Source organism: Falco peregrinus, chromosome 10 (assembly GCF_023634155.1).
Source record: "Falco peregrinus isolate bFalPer1 chromosome 10, bFalPer1.pri, whole genome shotgun sequence".
NCBI classification, from domain to species: domain Eukaryota; kingdom Metazoa; phylum Chordata; class Aves; order Falconiformes; family Falconidae; genus Falco; species Falco peregrinus.
The window spans coordinates 58,612-76,560 of record NC_073730.1 but is presented as its reverse complement, the minus strand read 5'-3'; the positions used below and the strand labels follow the sequence as shown (position 1 = coordinate 76,560).

The following is a 17,949-nucleotide window of genomic DNA, read 5'->3' as shown; positions in this document are numbered from 1 at the left end:
ACCCCATTTGTTCTTATTTATGAGGTGAATAAAGCAAGCTTTCCACAAGCCATTACAACCATTATATACGTAAGATGCTGTCACCTACATGACAATAGTATTTGTTAGAATTGTTAGACCTGCTTTTACCGAGCTCTTTAGATCAACTAAATTAAAAGATGCAAATGGCACATTCTGCTGATTCCTTCAAAGTTGAGTATAAAACGTCTGACTATTTATAACTGTTGAAGTTAAACCCTTAGAAACCTCTCATTGCAGTCTCATTGGCAGAACAGAAAGAAGAAAAGTGCCAACCTTTTCTGGTGTTAATTTCATGAGTTCCATGTTCTCCATACTGTGACGGCGTCCTACTCTCTGTCTGGTACCTTCAGGAAAGAATTAAGTTCATCTTTTTATCATAAAGACTTACAGCATCACCTTCAAAGCTATGGCTGTACTCACCTAAGGTCCAAGATATAGCAATTCTGAGTTCCAAAATAGTGCAGTTAAATAGATCAGTAGAGAATAAATAAACAATAGTAAAAGCAGCTTTCAGAACCACATCAATCTAAGCTACATAAGTTGCTGTCATGGGACACAAAATAAGGATCATGGATCTTTGAACAGAGGAACACCAAATGAACCCCCAGCGACACTAAGATGGTAGGAAGAAAAAAGGAAAGACATAATTGGGCAGCAAAGAGATGTCTCCCACATTAAAAAGGAAAAAAAAGGGGGGAGGGAGGGGGGCATGATAATTAGAAGCATCATGTGATGAAACTAAGCAGTAACCTGGGATTCACAATGTAAATCCCCCAGAAAAGGAGGTGCTGAAGGGGTCCAATACTACAAAAACAACATTCTTTTGCTGGTGGGGGAAAAAACCTCAAACCTGCATACTCAACCATCTGTAGTCAGAAAACAATGCAAACGACAGATCCACTGTTAGAAAATGCTGCAAAAATAGGCACATACCATTCATACTGTTATCTGCTGCATGGCTTTCTGACATCATGGAGTTGTTTGTGCTGTAGCTTAACCCAAGAACCATTTGAAGATCTGAGAGATTAAGTCTAGCAGTGAGTTCTCCACTTCTATCTCCTACCTGCAAGCAAATAATCTAATCAATTCTGTTACTGTGACAAAGTATACACCTGTGTAAATTTAAAGCAAACCTTGTCCCCTAGATTCCTGTGAGAGAAAGGCTGAGAAAGTATTCCTGGTTGAAAACTGAGAAAATCATCTTTTTAATGAAGTAGGTAATAACTGAAAGGTATATAACAAGCCTAAAAATCCCTCTGCTAGGCTATTAACTTGGACTCCATTCCATTCCATTATTCAAAATCACATGCACGGACACACCTCCATAAAAATCACTGTAAATGAAAGCAAAACCCAACAAGCCAACATATGCTAGGCGCTGAAAATCATACCTCTCTTGAAACCTCCAAGTGCCTTTCTACAAAATGCATAGCTTGGCTGTGATTTCCCAGAGCAGTATATGCGTTCCCTAAACTCCAGCATGCTCTTCCTTCACCAATTCTGAAAAACATGAATGCATTTCCAATTAATACCTTTGCTCACTGAACACTAGGGGCCGGGTTTTCAATAGTACTGCCACAATAAGATTGCTGTGCTAAGAAAAACGAAGGCTATCAGCAGAAACCATTCCAACACAAACATGTTCAGTATTGTATTTAAAGGAGTGTGATCCCCATAAATAGGAGCAAATTAAAGAAAATTTTCATTTACAAGCTTACAGCAAACGTAAGTCACTCAGTTTTGCGAACATGGAACATTTTATAACCACCTTTGCTTCTGCTCACATTGCATGCCTTACTGTTCTTCATATATTCTGCTTCCTCAGTTAGAAGTGCATTTAAAAGTTGTAAAAAAATTCAGTTGTACCCAACATTGCAGAAAAAAGCCTTAGAAATCATTATTATAAAATAAGCATTACTTGTTCCTGTACTTGCCTTATCCTTTCCCATAATTCTTAATTTGTGGAAAAGTAGGAGACATTCTTGTGACAGTATGCAAAATTATTATGATTAAGCAACGAAAAAGAGAGATCTCCTTTTATTTTCCATAATTTACAAAGATGCTGCTGACAGAAGATGATGTAATGGCAGACATTCATCAATTCATCTTTCATATCAGACTCATTAGCTGCAATGCCTTCATTAGTAATTTTTCTTTTTCTCACATGAAAACTGGAGCCCAGCATTGTAGGGATTCATTAATTCAGATATCACGTACAGAACAGTAACAGCAGAGTTAGAAGTAACAGGATTTGGCTTCTGTCATACATACATTAATCTCTTAGGGCTTACTTATCGTTTAACTCCTGAGCAATCACAAGGTGTTTCAAATGATAATCAATTGCTTTTTCATAGTCCTGAAGCAAAGTGTATGTGTTCCCCAGGCTGTAGCAGGCCTGTGCTTCCACAGCTCTGTCTTTAAGCTGTCGAGCCAGCTGTAATGTCCGCCTGAAAGAAAGGGTTAGTCATCTCAAAAATCACTGCAAATATAAGTTTATAAAAGTATACTCACACAACTAAAAATCAATTATACAAATAAACCAAATTAGGACACTGGGCTGGCACATTAGCTGCCAATAAATCACTGTCTTGTAAACTCTTGAAATATTCTGAGTGTGTGCCTTCCACTCCCCTCCACTGCATGCTATTTCCATTTATGTTCTTAAGAGATCAGAGACTGATCCCTCAAACAGCATCTTCTAATTTTAATTTATTACTTCATCAATAATTTATAGCGGTTTTCCCGACAGTATGCACTTGAAACAGTTTAGTACCAGCATTACAATAAATGCTGTATACAGTCCATCAACATGAGCAAGCCAGCCCTGTAACTGCCGAGTCCACCTGCTCCCGCTGGGCAAGACGAACGCGAGCGCCAAGAGGAGTCTGCTGAGTATTGAGGCTTTTTTCCCCTTCCAAAAAGAACAGGTAAGCTCTGAAATCCACATAAGATGCTGTTAACACCTACACTGTATCATTGCCGAGCTTGTATTTTCTCAAGTTACAGCAGCAACTGCTTAGTGGTGCAGACATCAAGAAAAAAAGTCTTGACTGAAAATGCAGGCTAAAGATGTACAATTGTGTTGACATACACCACCTCTCTTAGCTAGTGAGTATGCCCAAGACAGCTATGCATCTCAGGAGTATTAGTCACTCAGATTATTCCACAACTTGCTAAGGGCTAAGACAGTAATGCTTGGTTCCAGAATAAAGGGGAATAAATGCCTATCAACAGAAAGATGCCTACAGTGCTGAGAAGAATCTATTTAAAGAAACAAAAAAAGTTAAAAAAATAAAGATGACAAATGCTGCCCCTCCCTTAAAAGAACAAGAATAATTAAACAACTAGGGAAAAATGGTTTTTTTGTTAAACAAATGCAGCTCTAAGTATATGTTGAAGAGATGGCTATTCTACAGCGAGCTAAAGTACCAGGCACAACAGAAGTAAACTGCACAAGAAGAGGTATAAATTACACTTATAAGCAGTCAACTAACTTGTAGTATTCAGAAGCAGTTTCAAATTCACCCAGGAATATGTGCGCATTTCCAAGATTGCTGTATGCTCTTCTTTCTGCCGATCTATCACCAAATTCTTTTGCAATTAGCAGACGCTTAAAAATGTGAAATAATTGCATTAGTCAATTTTGTACTTTGTGACATACATTTGCATACAGAAACGCAGACTTACAGTTTTTCCACCATGCATCTCTATCTGTTCTTTAGGCCAACAATGCTTGAAAAGAACAGTCAAACTCAAAGCTGTGCCATTAGTTTAAAATGCATTAAAAGGCTTGCAACAAGATCCAACACAATACACGTACTTAAGATCAGAGCAACCAGTGATACTTTGCTAGAACACAATTCCTTACTAGCACATTGTTGTACCTGTTCATGGGCTAAAACTGCACTCCTGAAGTTGCCCAGAAGATAGTGTGTGTTTCCCAGATTTCCAAAGGCACGACCTTGTGCTGCTCTATCACCCAGCTCTGTTACTATTGTCAGGTTTTCCCTGTTTTGGGGGAAGTGAGAAGGGGAAGAATAGTGACTTTTAAGAGTTGGGTTGTTTTTTTCCTCAGTCATTTAAATAATAATTTTTTAAAATCATTCCATTTATATGAAGGAAGAGGTAGAGGTATTCTGCTTTGGCCTATTTTAATGGCCTTTATGCAACCATAAACCTTCCACTGAGTAGAAAACATTTCCTGTGAGATGCCAGACAAGTGCATTCTTACTCAAGCTGGTGTGCTGACTTCTGGTTATAAAGCTAACATTATATGCAAGTATACCATGGTCACATTGCTGCCTCTGTCTGGTTTCAAGAGAACTACTGGATTCTAACATAAGGGAAGGACTTACCAAGTAGTAAGAGGTACACTAAAAATGACAGCACAACAGAAGAATAGCACACTCTCCTGCTTAAAAGGGAAAAACCTCACAGGTACCACTGTTCTGAACAGGAACGTGCCACAGATGAGTTCATGACATTTACAGCTACTACTTACTCATAATAATTTGCAGCTTTTTGTAAAGCATTTTTCACATCATCTGGAAGCTCCCCTGGATCGTGAGTCCCAGCACTAGCTACATTTTTCCCTTTAGAGTGATATACATTTCCCAGATTATACAGTGCTCTTGCTTCTCCAACCTAAACCAAAAGTAAAATAAGGCATTCAAATTTTACGCTTCAAAGCCTTGTGTCACACCAACTATTAGTACAATCCACAGGTGGAGAAAAAAGTTAACTACTGGTCAACACGTGCTTTGTCCATCCTAAACATGTTATCACCCACCTTACTCCCACCAGTCATATCCCTCAATCAAATTGTTTTGCATACTACTTCCTCATGAAGTGTGAGATGCATATTAATTCTTCAGGCCGGTGTTATCATTAAAAATTAAATTTATTTAAAAAAAAACAAAACAAAACACAACAAGACACAAAAGAGGACAAAATTAATCTGGATCTACAGTCCTGCAGGTGCAAACAACTTACAACTTAAAACTGTAAAATCTTACAACAGCTTCTTACTGTCTAGAGGAAATAACTGAATATTCAGAATTAACTTCCCTCTGAAAGGTGGCACACTCATTACCAATACAACAGGATTCAGTACTATGTGTTAGCAGTTTACTTGCACATTCCCTTACCTTATCATTAAGCTCTCTAGAAATATCCAGATGTCTTTGACAACAAACAATAGCTTCTTCAAAATTCCCAAGTACCTTTAAGGTGTTGCCTAGGTTCCCACTAGCTTTAGCTTCTCCCAGTAGATCTCCGATTGTCCTAAAATTGCAGAAATAAAGCATCCAGTAAATTGTGTATCATTTGAAACCAAGCAGATGATCACCATACAGTAGACAATTAGAAGAATTTACGAGAAGGGATTACAACCATGTCAATGTGCATGTATTCAGTTCATTTTACACCTAAAATGCGCTCACATAAACATTGTTCAATCTGTGGTTACAGACATTTAATTTTGTTGGTGCTGTTTGTGAAATTCGCTCCTTTTAGGAACAGAATAAAGAGAAAATTCTTAATGATGACGTAGAAAGACAGTCCCAGCATTTGAAAAAGAGGTTTAACTGTTTCTGCATTTTGAGTCTCATAATCTTATATTATTTACAAGACATACTGGTCTCCCAGAAAGTTCAGAGGTCATACTACATTTCTGGATTCTAAATGACATGAAGGCAAAAGACTGCCACTGAACCACTTGGACTGTGACACTTGGAAATAACACAACAAAATAAGTTTCCACAAGGTTACAGCACTTGAGCAGGTTAAGGCAGGGGGAGGAATAGATTTGTGCCTAAACTGAGGTTAAGTACATTAGGTGCCTGTGTCTTTCACTGGATCTATAACAAATCATTAAAAGTCAGATGCATAAATAGCATATGAACTGCATAGGGTTTTTAGATTTCACAGTGTGAGTTTTACACAGAGAAATATGAACGAGTTCTGTCTAGTAAACGAGAGCCAGCTTAACATTCTGAAGAACCAGAAAGACTGAGTGTTAGAAACAGGAAAGGGTAAAGAAAGATAAAGAAAGGGTGGACTTAAAGAAGCCACTTAATTATCCACAAACCAGTACCAGGATTATGGTGCTAGACTGAGTATCAGCTCCCAGGTTAAAGTGCAACCAAGTTACCTGCCAGACCCCCAGCCCTCTGCCATCACCACATGCACTCATTATCCAGTATTAATAGCAGGGTTTAGTAGTAAAATGAACAGTCAGCTGCTCATCTCTACAAGAACGGGATTACATGGAAAACATGGTTAACGAAAGAGACAAGATTACCTTGCAAGAGTTAAATCATGGTGATGGTATTCCAAGGCCTTTGCATATTCATGCAAGTAGAAATAGGCATTGCCTAACTGGCTGTAAATAGCACTGAGTGTTTTTAAATCTTCAGTTCCAACCTGAACGGCTGCTTCAAAGAAAGATACACCAGCTCGGCAATCTCCTGCTTTACACAGGCGCTCACCTTCCAAAGCCAGCTCTAGGCAAGAAGCCTCCATCCTGCACAATATAAGCAAAAAAGAAAAACAGTCACTAAATGCAGTACCTTTCTCCAATAACCTGAGTGCTAAGAAGGTTATTTTACTCAGAGGGTCTCTATTTGTTCAGGGCAGGGAATCAGCACCACAGTAGAAGCAATGAGCTTTGTACTACAGTATTACAGAAACTAATATTGAAATTAGTGGAAATTGCAGCTTCAACAGTGATGGGCAAACATAATGTTAGGACAAATAGCTTCAACTTTTTTGTTTCCTTTCTTTGTTTTTAATTCTGACTGAGGAAATCCAAACACTGCTTTCTCCATGTATAGCACCTGTAGGATTTAAAAAAGCGGAGTTTTCACCATCCAGATAATGTCAGAAAAGTGACCTAGAAATCAAGCTATTATTGACAAATATTGATCCTGACAAACATAAGTATTTTAAATTTTTAGGCTGATACCACAGTTACCTGCAAAATGTCGGGGGAGGAGGGGGGTTAATAATCAAATATTCCTGTGTAGCAAAGACCATGACTATTTTTCTCAAAGTTGTTTCCTATGTAATTCAATACTCCTGGGCACTTCATCACTCCTATATAGTGGCACTGCTACGAAAATTCTCAGACTTTATAAAGAAAAAAAGATCTAGATTGAATTAATGACAAAAATGTGTCAATTCAAGTTATTTAACTGAGATGCCATCGTTGCCAATCCCACTGAAATATTTTTTATTATTATGAGCAATTGTGTAATTATACAGGTACAAAATACTGCAAATGGTAAAAAAAGATACTCATGAATGAATTTACAGCAGAATTTGTAAAAGATTACATTTTCAACAACGAACAAAGCAGCTGTTAGAGAACTGCAGTTGCCAAAAACCATTCACATATTAATGTTACCTGAATTTACAGTAGCAAAAATATAAGTATTAATGATTATATACAAACGTTTCCTACTTTCCAGTTCTGAGACGCAAAGGGGGTGGGGGAGAGGAAGATGAGAAGAAAGAAAACTTCAGGTCTTGATCTTGAAGCAATATGGTTCTCTAGCTTTTTCAAGGTACATGCATTTTTAAAAGCTCACAAAAATGTCAGCATTCTACTTTTAAAAGATTTTTTCACAACAAAAACTCAGTAAGAGACATTCTGTAAGCATTTAAAAAGCACATGTTAATATTGCCAAAACATGGACATCAACTTTGTAAATTTGTATATTGTTTTGAATTGTTCTTCAAGATGGATTATACAGTAAGTTTAACAGTTTGCACTCCAAACCAGAACATTTGGTGTGGTTAAAGATATCCTCATTATGTCATCATTTGATACGTACCTGGTTGTAAGAATGAACCATTTAGAATTCTATTCCTAAAACCATTTCCCTTCATATGCACAAATCAGTAATAGCAACAATCAAATACTGGGTTTTCTCAGAGTTATTTTAATGGCAACACCAGAAGACAGCTGTTTTTGACAAGATATAGTGATGAAGCATTTAACATACCTGCAATGTTTAAGTTTCTTTATTTTTCTAAATTGGAAAAAAAAATACATTATACAACATTCTAATCTGGCAGGAAAGAAATATTTTTGAAAAATCCAATGACTTTCAAGAGAACTAGGAGAATTTGGATCATAAGTAAAACAAGCTACCAACACAAAATAGCACCATACCTGCTGGTCTTCGACATTCCACAACTTAAGCACAATGAGATGACAGACATCTTTAACTTTTGCAATTAAAAATACTGTATGCTTGGTAGTTGGTAAAGATGCAGACAGCAAATGATAACTCAGGCATGAAGTTCTTCCCAGGCCCAACTTCTCAGGTTGGATATCCATAACACATGCAGTATTTTTAGGTTTGGAAACTCTTCTCAGAGAAGATAATGCATTCCTACTTGCTAAAATACACAACCTGGTTTTTATTACATTGTGCATGTGTTGAATGTAAGACAGGAAAAGGCAGAAATGATTAAGTGCAGTTAAGTACAAGGCAGAAATGATTACACCATCAGCAACTGAAGGTTTAAGACTTAAAACACTTCATTGGGTAATCTTAATCCTATCCAGAGAGGTTCTCTCCGGGCACCTCATGTTAACTGACATGTCCAATTAAAGTGACAGCTAGAAAATATGGTGCTCCTTATGCAAAGATTTAGACCATTACACAATCACATCGATTTCATTATATTTTTAGGTAAGAAGGGTAAAGCTTTCAGCAAAATATATACGTGATATGATAGTCAAAAAGCTATACTGGATGCCAGTTCTATAAGTTAATTTATCCCATTAAAAAATACCATGCTTTGATTTGCAACTGTGATGCATCAGCCACCTGATCAATAAAGAAAAGGCACAGTTTAAAAAGGCACAAGGACAATATCAGAGAATGCTATGGACTGGTAATTTTCCTGATATACTGCATTCAATTAATTTCAGACTATGCCAGACTGCCAAACGCCAAGGCAGCACTACCATTTCTTCAAGGAACTTGATATGTAACCTTTTGACTTCACAAACCTAGACTTAACATAACTTAAGAAAATGAAAGATTTCATGTTCATACAGGACATAAATAACTGCAAAGCTAAGGCTTATACCCAGGCTGATGAAAGTCAGCTGTCAAATTAGAGAGTGTTCCCATTCAACCAGAATTACAGGAAGTAAATGAACATTAATAAATTGTTTGAGTTAAAAGAAAACCACCAAAATTTAACACTACTCTTGAGTGCAATTCTAGAAAGGTTGTGTTAATAGTTCGCTAGAATCTGTACAGCAAATTAAAACTATAATTCCATTTGGATCTGTTCTTACTGACCTTCTACAGTTTTGAAGTCTAAATAATCTATAAAATAAAACAAAAAAAGAACAGAGAAAAGAAAATATTTATTTCCACAGTTGCCTATACCCAATATTAATATTTTATTCATGCTACATAAGAGCTATGAAACCATAGAGTTACTTTAAGTTTGCTACGCTTATCCAGCAAGTACCAAAACTGGACTCAGAAGGAGTTTTTTTTTCAGTCAACACCTTTTTTTTTTAAAAATATATATATATATATATATATATTTTTTTTTTTTTTTTACACAGGTGCTCTCCAGTCAAAAAACCCATCACCTCTTAGGAATGTTTTAACTGTCACTACTAATGGTTAAATAGGATGTCAGCAGACTATACAGGGCTAGGTTATCAATGTTTTAGGAAGCCATTAAATAGTTACAAGGAGAATATGAAATTACTTTCTCTGTTCCCAGGGCTGAATTGAATTACTTATTTATTCAACACCCAATGGCTAAACAAAAGATATATTGAATCCACAGAGAGGAGAAGAGAACAAGGCCCATTCATCTGTGTAATGAAATTCTGTTCCTGCTAAACAGGATAATGTTCTTCCCGATATGACTGAGGAAATACATATACTGGGCTTCATTTTGTTTTTCTTTTACAGTTGCCTGGACCTGTCTGTCCTCTGAAAGGTTGGCATCTCCTGAATAATTTCTCATTTGTAAAACTACCTCATCCTTATCTGTCCCTCTCTAAGCTTTTCAACTTGCCTAGCTCCCTTTCCTTTTTCCTTTTCTTCCCCCCCCCCCCTTCCCCCCTGCCTTGTTCATCTCCGAAATTCCTCACATTCTCTTTTGAACCTTTACATTTATAAAAATACAAACCCTAAGCATAATGCCTTCACAACCCAGCCTCCCTGGTTTTTTCTCCCATTTTGGAGGCTCCCTTCCTTTAGCTGTTCTCATCTTACAATAAAGAACAGAAAACTTGTAAGAAGTCGGTCAATAGATGGCAGCAAGAAGACTCATCGATTACTACAATCTCTAAACACAATTAATTTAGTTTTACTCTGTTCATTTTCCACTAAAAGGATTTTTGCTGTTGAGGGGGAACAGGGCTGCCATGCAATTTGCCACGAAACACATCAACATCCACAACATACCTAGATACAACCAAAAAACCAACCCTTATTATACCTCTTTAATTCACATGCACAAAATTACAAATGCCACAGCAGCCTACAACAAAGATCCCATACTATTCCTGACGCCCGTCCTTATTCCTCTATGTAATGCAGACACATACCACACTGACAGCTCCCAAGGACTTAACTACACCTTCACTGCAACACTGTGTTTAGTCAAACAAGACTGATGTCAAACTTAGAAACAAAACACACACAAAGAAACCACACCCTGAATTTTGGGTTCTTCTGCTCCAGTCCAGATGAAAGCAGTTCCAAGATTTTGGTGTATTAATTTAGCAGGCCAAGACAAATGAGTTCTACAAATATTTACTCTATAGACCACTTATTGCTCCCATTTATTAATATCAGCATTTTATTTTCAATCACTAAACAACATAAGAATAAAGATTAGTTCTGTTCCACTAACATAAGCACCTTTATAGCTGCCAAAGTGATGTTGGTCAGCTACAGTGGGGAGAAAGAAACAGACACATAGTAAAGCCCTTCCCTAGCAGTGGGCGACCAGCTACTTTTTAAAGTCAATTCTACTGGAATACCAGAAAGATCTGTAGGTAAAGGGGTTTTAAAAGCAATAAATACCGCGACCACCACCACTAATTAATGACCTGCTCTTTCCTGCATTAAACTGTAATCTACAACATTTTGAAAAGTAAAATCTTTTTCAGGTAAATTAGCTGAAATATAAAAATATAGCTATTTAATTGAATCATCATAGAATTCCAGTTCAATATAATGAATTAATTTGCAGTTTATCTAAGCTTCAGAAAAGTTTAATATTTAAAAAAGATTAAAAGGATTATGACTTGCTGTTTTTTAAATATTCATCAGATTACAGTTATTACAGAAAGTTTTAATAAGGCCATTAATATTTCTATTGTTAATCAGTATCATTCAAGCCTGTACTGAAATACTTTGCCCTGATTGTGCTTGCCAATTTTTTTAAGTTATTTTTGGATTGCCAATTTAAAGCAGACAATTGGCTGTGCCACTTTGTTCATCCATTTACTTCTATAGTAGTATTCTGAACAGCTCCTTTTTTTATTAAAGAGACAGCAAGGATCTGCTACAGGTGTCTGGTGAGGTCCAAGAGCATCAGCACAGGTAAACAATTCACAGGAATGCTGGGAGTCAAATCCATTCCACGAAAAACTTAGCACAGAAGAAACAGCATGCTCACGCACTTAGGGGTTCCTGCTGTCAAAGCCACGATAGAAAGAATTTAGCAAAATTAAGAGATCTGAGAGTAAGTTACAGTTTGGTGTAATGTTCTCCTTAATGACCGTGAAAAAGCTCCTTCTTCTGACTGCATCTGCTAACCCGAACTAAGACTGTCTTTCTATGAAATGGAAGACCAATCTAACAGCAATCTAACACTGTCAGAACATTTTCAGAATTATTTTTAAGCTGTAGTGTGTGCCAGCTTATAAATAAAAGCTTTGTTCCTGTTAGCTAGCAAGGAAAAGGTCTCCAAAGTAAGGATGACCAGGGTAGAATGTGGGGGAAGCACACAACAAGAATCAGACTTTTTATTTGTTTTTAGCACAATCATTCCAGCACCCCTCCCTATTGAATGAGCTGCAATATTTACACTTCCAAACACCAGCCATCCAAATAGCATGCACTACACAATGCTTCTGTTGTTCAGGTTCATTATAGTGAGTCCACAATGCTAAAGCGTTATCCCCTGTCTGTAAAGGGGATTCCAGAAGAAAAATTATAAAAGCTCTCAGAAGGGAAACCACATCTCTTTTTGACTTGCAAAACCAGTACTTTTTTAGTCCAAGGGATCAAAGCAGTTTCTATCTGTCAATCAAATTGCTTTATTTAAAGCAAGGAAAACACTGCTCTAGGTGACAGCACATAAAAAATCCATCATTGATAAAAGCAATAATAAGACAAGTACAGAGAACTTTAGCAGACAAAACTCAACAATTTGCATATGCAGCCCAAAAGCTAAAAGCAGAAGGAACAGGTATTACCATGCAGAAATCATACTTCATATCATTCTATCAGAAATACAAAGCACTACAGACAATCATGTACTATTCTGCAAACACATGCAGCTCCAACACTGCACAATAATATAACTACTTTTGTGAAATTGTATAGCTCAAAAATCTAGGAAAACAAAAATTTTAGCTTGCGGTTTCAGTTACACTAGTAACAGAGATATCAAACTATTTGTTGCAACTTGTTTCATTTTCTATTATTAACAGCACTTACTCATCCATACTAAAATGAATAGTCTTACCTGTATCGCACATGAAAGGAGCGATCTTCACGCATACTTATCAAAGCATTACTTTCCTCCATGGAGTTGCATTATCAGTAGAGAAAATAATATTGTTCTGCTGTAGGGCAAGTACTTTACTACTGAGAATTTTTGTCAGAACACCATTCCAGTTACTATATTAATAAGTTGGAGAAAAGATATCCTAAGCTCCTGTTGAAAAACTCTTCTTTATTAGTAAGGTCAGGAGGTCACTGTCAGACACGTCTTAAACCTTCAGAAACGCATTCAAATTCGTTCATCTGTGGCTCTCCATTCAGCTGTGTTTCTGCAAAGGGAACACAAGATGCTTGGCTTGAACTCTTATAACCATTTGCAGCTGATGTAAAAGCATCACACTACTCCTACCAAGCAGTTAGTGTCAATCAAGACCTTAAAGCCAGAGCCAAAGCCTTCTACATACATATGGCAATTCCTGTAGGCAAGCGAGAAAGCAAAGAAGGTTTAACAAAAAAACAGCACGCTCTTTCCCGTTGGAAACTTGGAGTAATTTACTCTTGTTAGTATTCTTTGGCCTCAGAAGTTGCAAGCAAAAAGCTTAAAGGATGAAAGCTACAGAAGGAAAGGCATAATATAAGAGATCACAAACTGCTTTACACATAAACAGTACTTGCTGAAACCATGACAGCAGTCTGAACTAGCTGGCACAATCCCATGTAGAGATCATCCATTCTGGAGATCATCCCGCTTGGAACATTATAAGCACAGAAGCCAGCAGAGGGTTAAGTTATATTCTCCTTTTCACCCACGACTCCCAAAAGTAAAGGGGAGAGGTATGGGAGGTTGGGTTTTGGTTTTTCCTTGGGTTTTTGTTTTTGTTGGGGTTTTTTTGTTGTGTTGTGTTTTTTTTCACTTAGACATCAGACATGTTTAGGCTGGCAGGGAAAAGATAAACAAAGAAGAAACTCTGTATTCAAAAGTTTACCCACTTCTAAGCATATTCTTAGTAGAGGAACTGACATATTTATTGCTCAATACTAGTATTACCTGCCTTTGCAAGTAAACATATAGTTGTGTTATTCAGAAATCCGTATTTCATCAAGAGACTGCAGAGATATCAAGAAACAAGAACAGAGCTCAGATTTAAAGCTGTCATCAGAAGAAAACACAACCCTCTCTATTTTTAATTGCCAAGGTAGACCATGCCTTTTCCTCTCATTAGTTTCATCAAGTACCAGCTTCCCATCATACTCTTACCTTGACAGCACCCCTCAAACAGACCATCCACATTCTTCGAGTCAAACAACTACTCTGTCCTTCCATGCTCATCATTACAATTATTTGGCATCAGCAAGTGGGTGTGGGTATTTTGGCCATTACAAAGTGTGACACATACAGTTTACAATACCACTGCAACCCACACACTGCACAGATTGCGTTACAGGTATTTACTCTCCGGAAGTTTGTCTGAGCCTCCAGTCAGGTAACTGGTGCCAGCAGATAGCTGTAAGCCACCCAGTCCACAGCAATCATCCATGAGCATTCCATCTGCTCAGCAAATGCAAGGGAATTTGAAGTTCTTTTCCACAGATGGATACACTCCTGCAAATTACTACATGCCACAAACTAAAAAGTGTGCACTTCAACAGCTACCATGGATCAAGAAATGACTGGTAATTTGTTTGCATATTTACACTGCAATTGTTATTAACTGAGTAATTTGGTTTAAGAAGCTTTTTTTAAAATAAAAAGCCAAATGTAATAAAAAAGTTGTACTTGAAAGTACATCGGAACAACCGCATTTGTTTAAATGTCTGTTATTTTCAGCAGCACATTTCACATCAGATGTTTATAACTTCATTTTATGCGAGCTACACTTCTGTCCTCATACTTAACCTCATCCTCTGACTGATAACACCATCTCCAAGCAGCTGGAATCACTGTTCCTGCCTTCTTCTCTCCTGACAGGCCACACAGCACATTCCTGGTCTTGGGAGGGTGATACAGACACACCTGAGTTGGCCAACACATCATGATCACAGATCATTACTGGGTCTGGTCTTCGTACTTTGCTTCCTTCACCCATACCTCATAAGGATGCCAGCTTATGCCTTCGGCCACACCACCACGTAATCAGTAAGCAAACTTAAAGCATATCAGAGCGGTGAATTCAGAATTCAGGAGGTGGAAAGCAAGGAACGCTTCCACAGTCAGCATCTCTCAGGCGGAAACCAGCCTTGGGAGGACCACGCTACAGCAAACTAGGCCATGCTCTTTTAACTGATGCAACTTAACTATTCAGAGTATCCCTGTGTAACCAAGGCTTTCCTAAGCTGGCGATCAACACAACTGATCCAAGGACACAACCCTTCAGCAGAAAAGCCTAATGAATTAACAGAAATCACAAGTTCTACTCTATCAGCATATCTAACAGTGAAATGGGCTTTCTCCTAAACTTGCATTTTTAATTAAAACTTCACGTAATCAAAACTTTTTTCACATGAAAAAAGGACTTGGTGCTTACTAGGAAAAAAATCTGTATTGATGGAAAGCAGCTGCCTTAAATTTTTTCTCCTCAGACCTCTAAACAATGCAAAATCCATATCCATGTTAAAGAGCTGCCTTTCAGGAAAGCATAAATAGAAAACTGAAGTTGTATACACAACTTTAAAATGCACAATTTTACTATTCCAGTTATCAAATGCAGGGAGTCCTAGCTCTCTTGTAATTTCAAAGTACGGAGAAAAAGCATACAGAAAAAAAATACAGCCTCCTTCAGAAGTGGAAAACTAAACCGGTGTTACACAGTCGTACAATACCAAAACCACTACCCCTCCCCACCCACGCCCAATCAAATAAAGCAAGGCAGAGGTTAGGCAATCAAATGTGGCAGCCAGTTTATACCCCACAACAGACAACACATATACTTCAACTCTATTAGGAGAAAAACATGAGCCATACCTAGGGCTTATCCACCCTGACTATAAACAGCTAAAGGATCTTTAATTGAACCCTCAGTAAAAAGCCAGTTTTGCTTCAGTTCAAAGTTTTATTTAAAAAAAATGTTCTTACCGCTGTCAAGTCACTTTTCATTCTTTTCTATTAAATCACAGATTTACATAGAAGCTACATAGATACAGAAGCTTGGGGTTTGCATGGCATGAGGTTTTAAGGCTGAATTCCTTACTAAAGTCTATGAAACTACTTTTAACTTGATCCTCTAAAATTGCATAAAATCTATTATGTTAATTTCAACAAATTTTACAATGAAATAAAAAAATCATGGTAAAATATGAATGTTGCATACTGAAAGGAAACCCACACAACAATGCTTTAAGAAGTGAAACACCACCACACTTGCACTTACTCAGTATTTTTCATAAACTTATGTTTAGTGTTCTCAAAAAGGGAACCAAGGCCTAAAAGCTGATATTCAAAGTGCATCTCAACCTTCTATTAACATCACTGAACTGGATCAGTGATATACATGTTAATACTTGAATGAGGCACGTGCTCTCTCAAGAAAAATTAAAGAAGAAACAAAGACTCCCCTATCTTCAGTTCTGATCAGTTTATTTCAAGTCCCTGACAACAATAAAACAATAGCTGCAATTTCTTTCTCAAAAGCCTGTTATGCAAACTACTCGTCCTACTTATTACAACTTCCAGACAAGCATTTCATGTTTAAGGCATTTTCCATTTCACAAAAGATATTATTACATACTACAAATTTTATCACAATGGTAGACAATCAACTTTTACCAGTTTGCAGTTCTTAGTTACACTGAACTTCTGCAACAGATCCCTCCATTTTAACTTCTGATAGAATACTGTATTTCCACACAAGTGAAAATCAATTGGCAACAACAGAAAACTGATACTACTTATTAGCAGTATATAGAACCAATGATCACAACATACTTGGAGAGGGAGATGGTTTTTTTCTCCTTCAGCTCCTTAAAACAGTACATTTCTGCAGCTTCATTGGCTCCTTCCCTCAATCCATACCTTCCTTTTTGGAGTTTGTCTGATGATCAAAAGTATTGCTTTGCTTATCTACAGTTACATGGCTGACATATGCCAACCAGTCACTTGGAGGCTGACAGACTGAGCATCTAACAGTTTGATTCCTTCTGCCTTTCCCTAAAGGAGACTATCAAGTAATGCCGTCTCTACCCATCTGCTATTTTTCACAAAACTACAGGAAATGAGCGTCTGCCAAATGAAGTCATCACTGACAAAGATTCAAAAGCTACTAAAAGAAAGCACAGACAGACCAATTGCACAAATTTTATTTCCTTAGAAAAACTAGCTACAGAGATTTGCTGTTTCAAGATTAAAGGCAAATATCCCAATAGTGAACTAAGTGTGAATTTCCTTCAGGAAGAGGCTACACCACGGGGTGAAAAAAAAAAAAAGGAAAAGATGCTTGCACTGGATTATCTAAAAGCAAAACAGAGCTTTGCATACCCTATGGAGAATGAGACAGACTAAACAACAACAACAAAAAATACATTGACAATTCTATTACTAAATACAGAAATTAGCTTGACTCCAGACCAGCAAAATCTACAACTGCAGCATGTAAACACAAACAGTAAAACAAGGAGCATTCAGAACTAGACAAACCATAATTTTCACCTTCAAATGCTGCCCAAGGACATTTTTAAAATTCACCTGAACTAACAAATAAGCCTAAAATAAGCCACAAAAACCCTTAAACTTCTATACCAAGTTTAATATTGTATTTACATAGTAAACAGCAGCATCATTAGCATTTCTGTACTAATACATATTCCCCTGTGAACAAGCCTTAAAATAACTGTGTGCCACATTGGGAAAAAGGAATTTTTTCCAAACAACGAGCATAGCACAACAGAAGTGACTGGTCACGACACTGGATCATACAGATACAGGAAACACTGTACTAAGCCCAGTGTGGTTACTCTTGGAAGTTTATAATTAAACTCTTCTCTCCACCACTTTTGACACAAGTTCAACAGCTGATGAACTGACAGCACATAGAAACCACCTTCACTGATGAAGTGAAGGTGAGGTTTTATCCAGGGTCAATGATGATGTAGGAACAATACCTGCTCTGAAATACTGCCTTTTTCTCCTCATGGATTTATATATGGAGCAGATACACCCCCAGAATAAACCACAGGGCTTCTTTTAAAGGACTGGCTTAGCACTACA

The 17,949-nt window shown here is 37.2% G+C and overlaps 1 protein-coding gene across 4 annotated transcripts in view; it reads right to left on the bottom strand.

The window, feature by feature from the left end:
* The window catches only part of GPSM2 (G protein signaling modulator 2), a 30,898-nt gene that overhangs the window by 5,474 nt on the left and 7,475 nt on the right, over positions 1 to 17,949 (bottom strand). For 2 of the 4 annotated variants that reach the window (XM_055815587.1, XM_055815588.1), the window contains 10 exons: positions 12,772 to 13,078; positions 6,323 to 6,544; positions 5,169 to 5,304; positions 4,523 to 4,665; positions 3,906 to 4,029; positions 3,516 to 3,631; positions 2,313 to 2,468; positions 1,413 to 1,521; positions 955 to 1,084; positions 295 to 365 (listed from right to left, as the gene is read on the bottom strand). In XM_055815587.1, coding sequence (XP_055671562.1) covers positions 295 to 365; positions 955 to 1,084; positions 1,413 to 1,521; positions 2,313 to 2,468; positions 3,516 to 3,631; positions 3,906 to 4,029; positions 4,523 to 4,665; positions 5,169 to 5,304; positions 6,323 to 6,544; positions 12,772 to 12,833 — 1,269 coding nt within the window. In that variant the 5' untranslated portion in view covers positions 12,834 to 13,078. Of the gene's footprint in view, positions 1 to 294; positions 366 to 954; positions 1,085 to 1,412; positions 1,522 to 2,312; positions 2,469 to 3,515; positions 3,632 to 3,905; positions 4,030 to 4,522; positions 4,666 to 5,168; positions 5,305 to 6,322; positions 6,545 to 6,994; positions 7,419 to 8,197; positions 9,572 to 12,771; positions 13,079 to 17,949 lie in introns of those variants that run through there. The other 2 variants (XM_027793334.2, XM_027793332.2) reach the window with 2 other exon arrangements.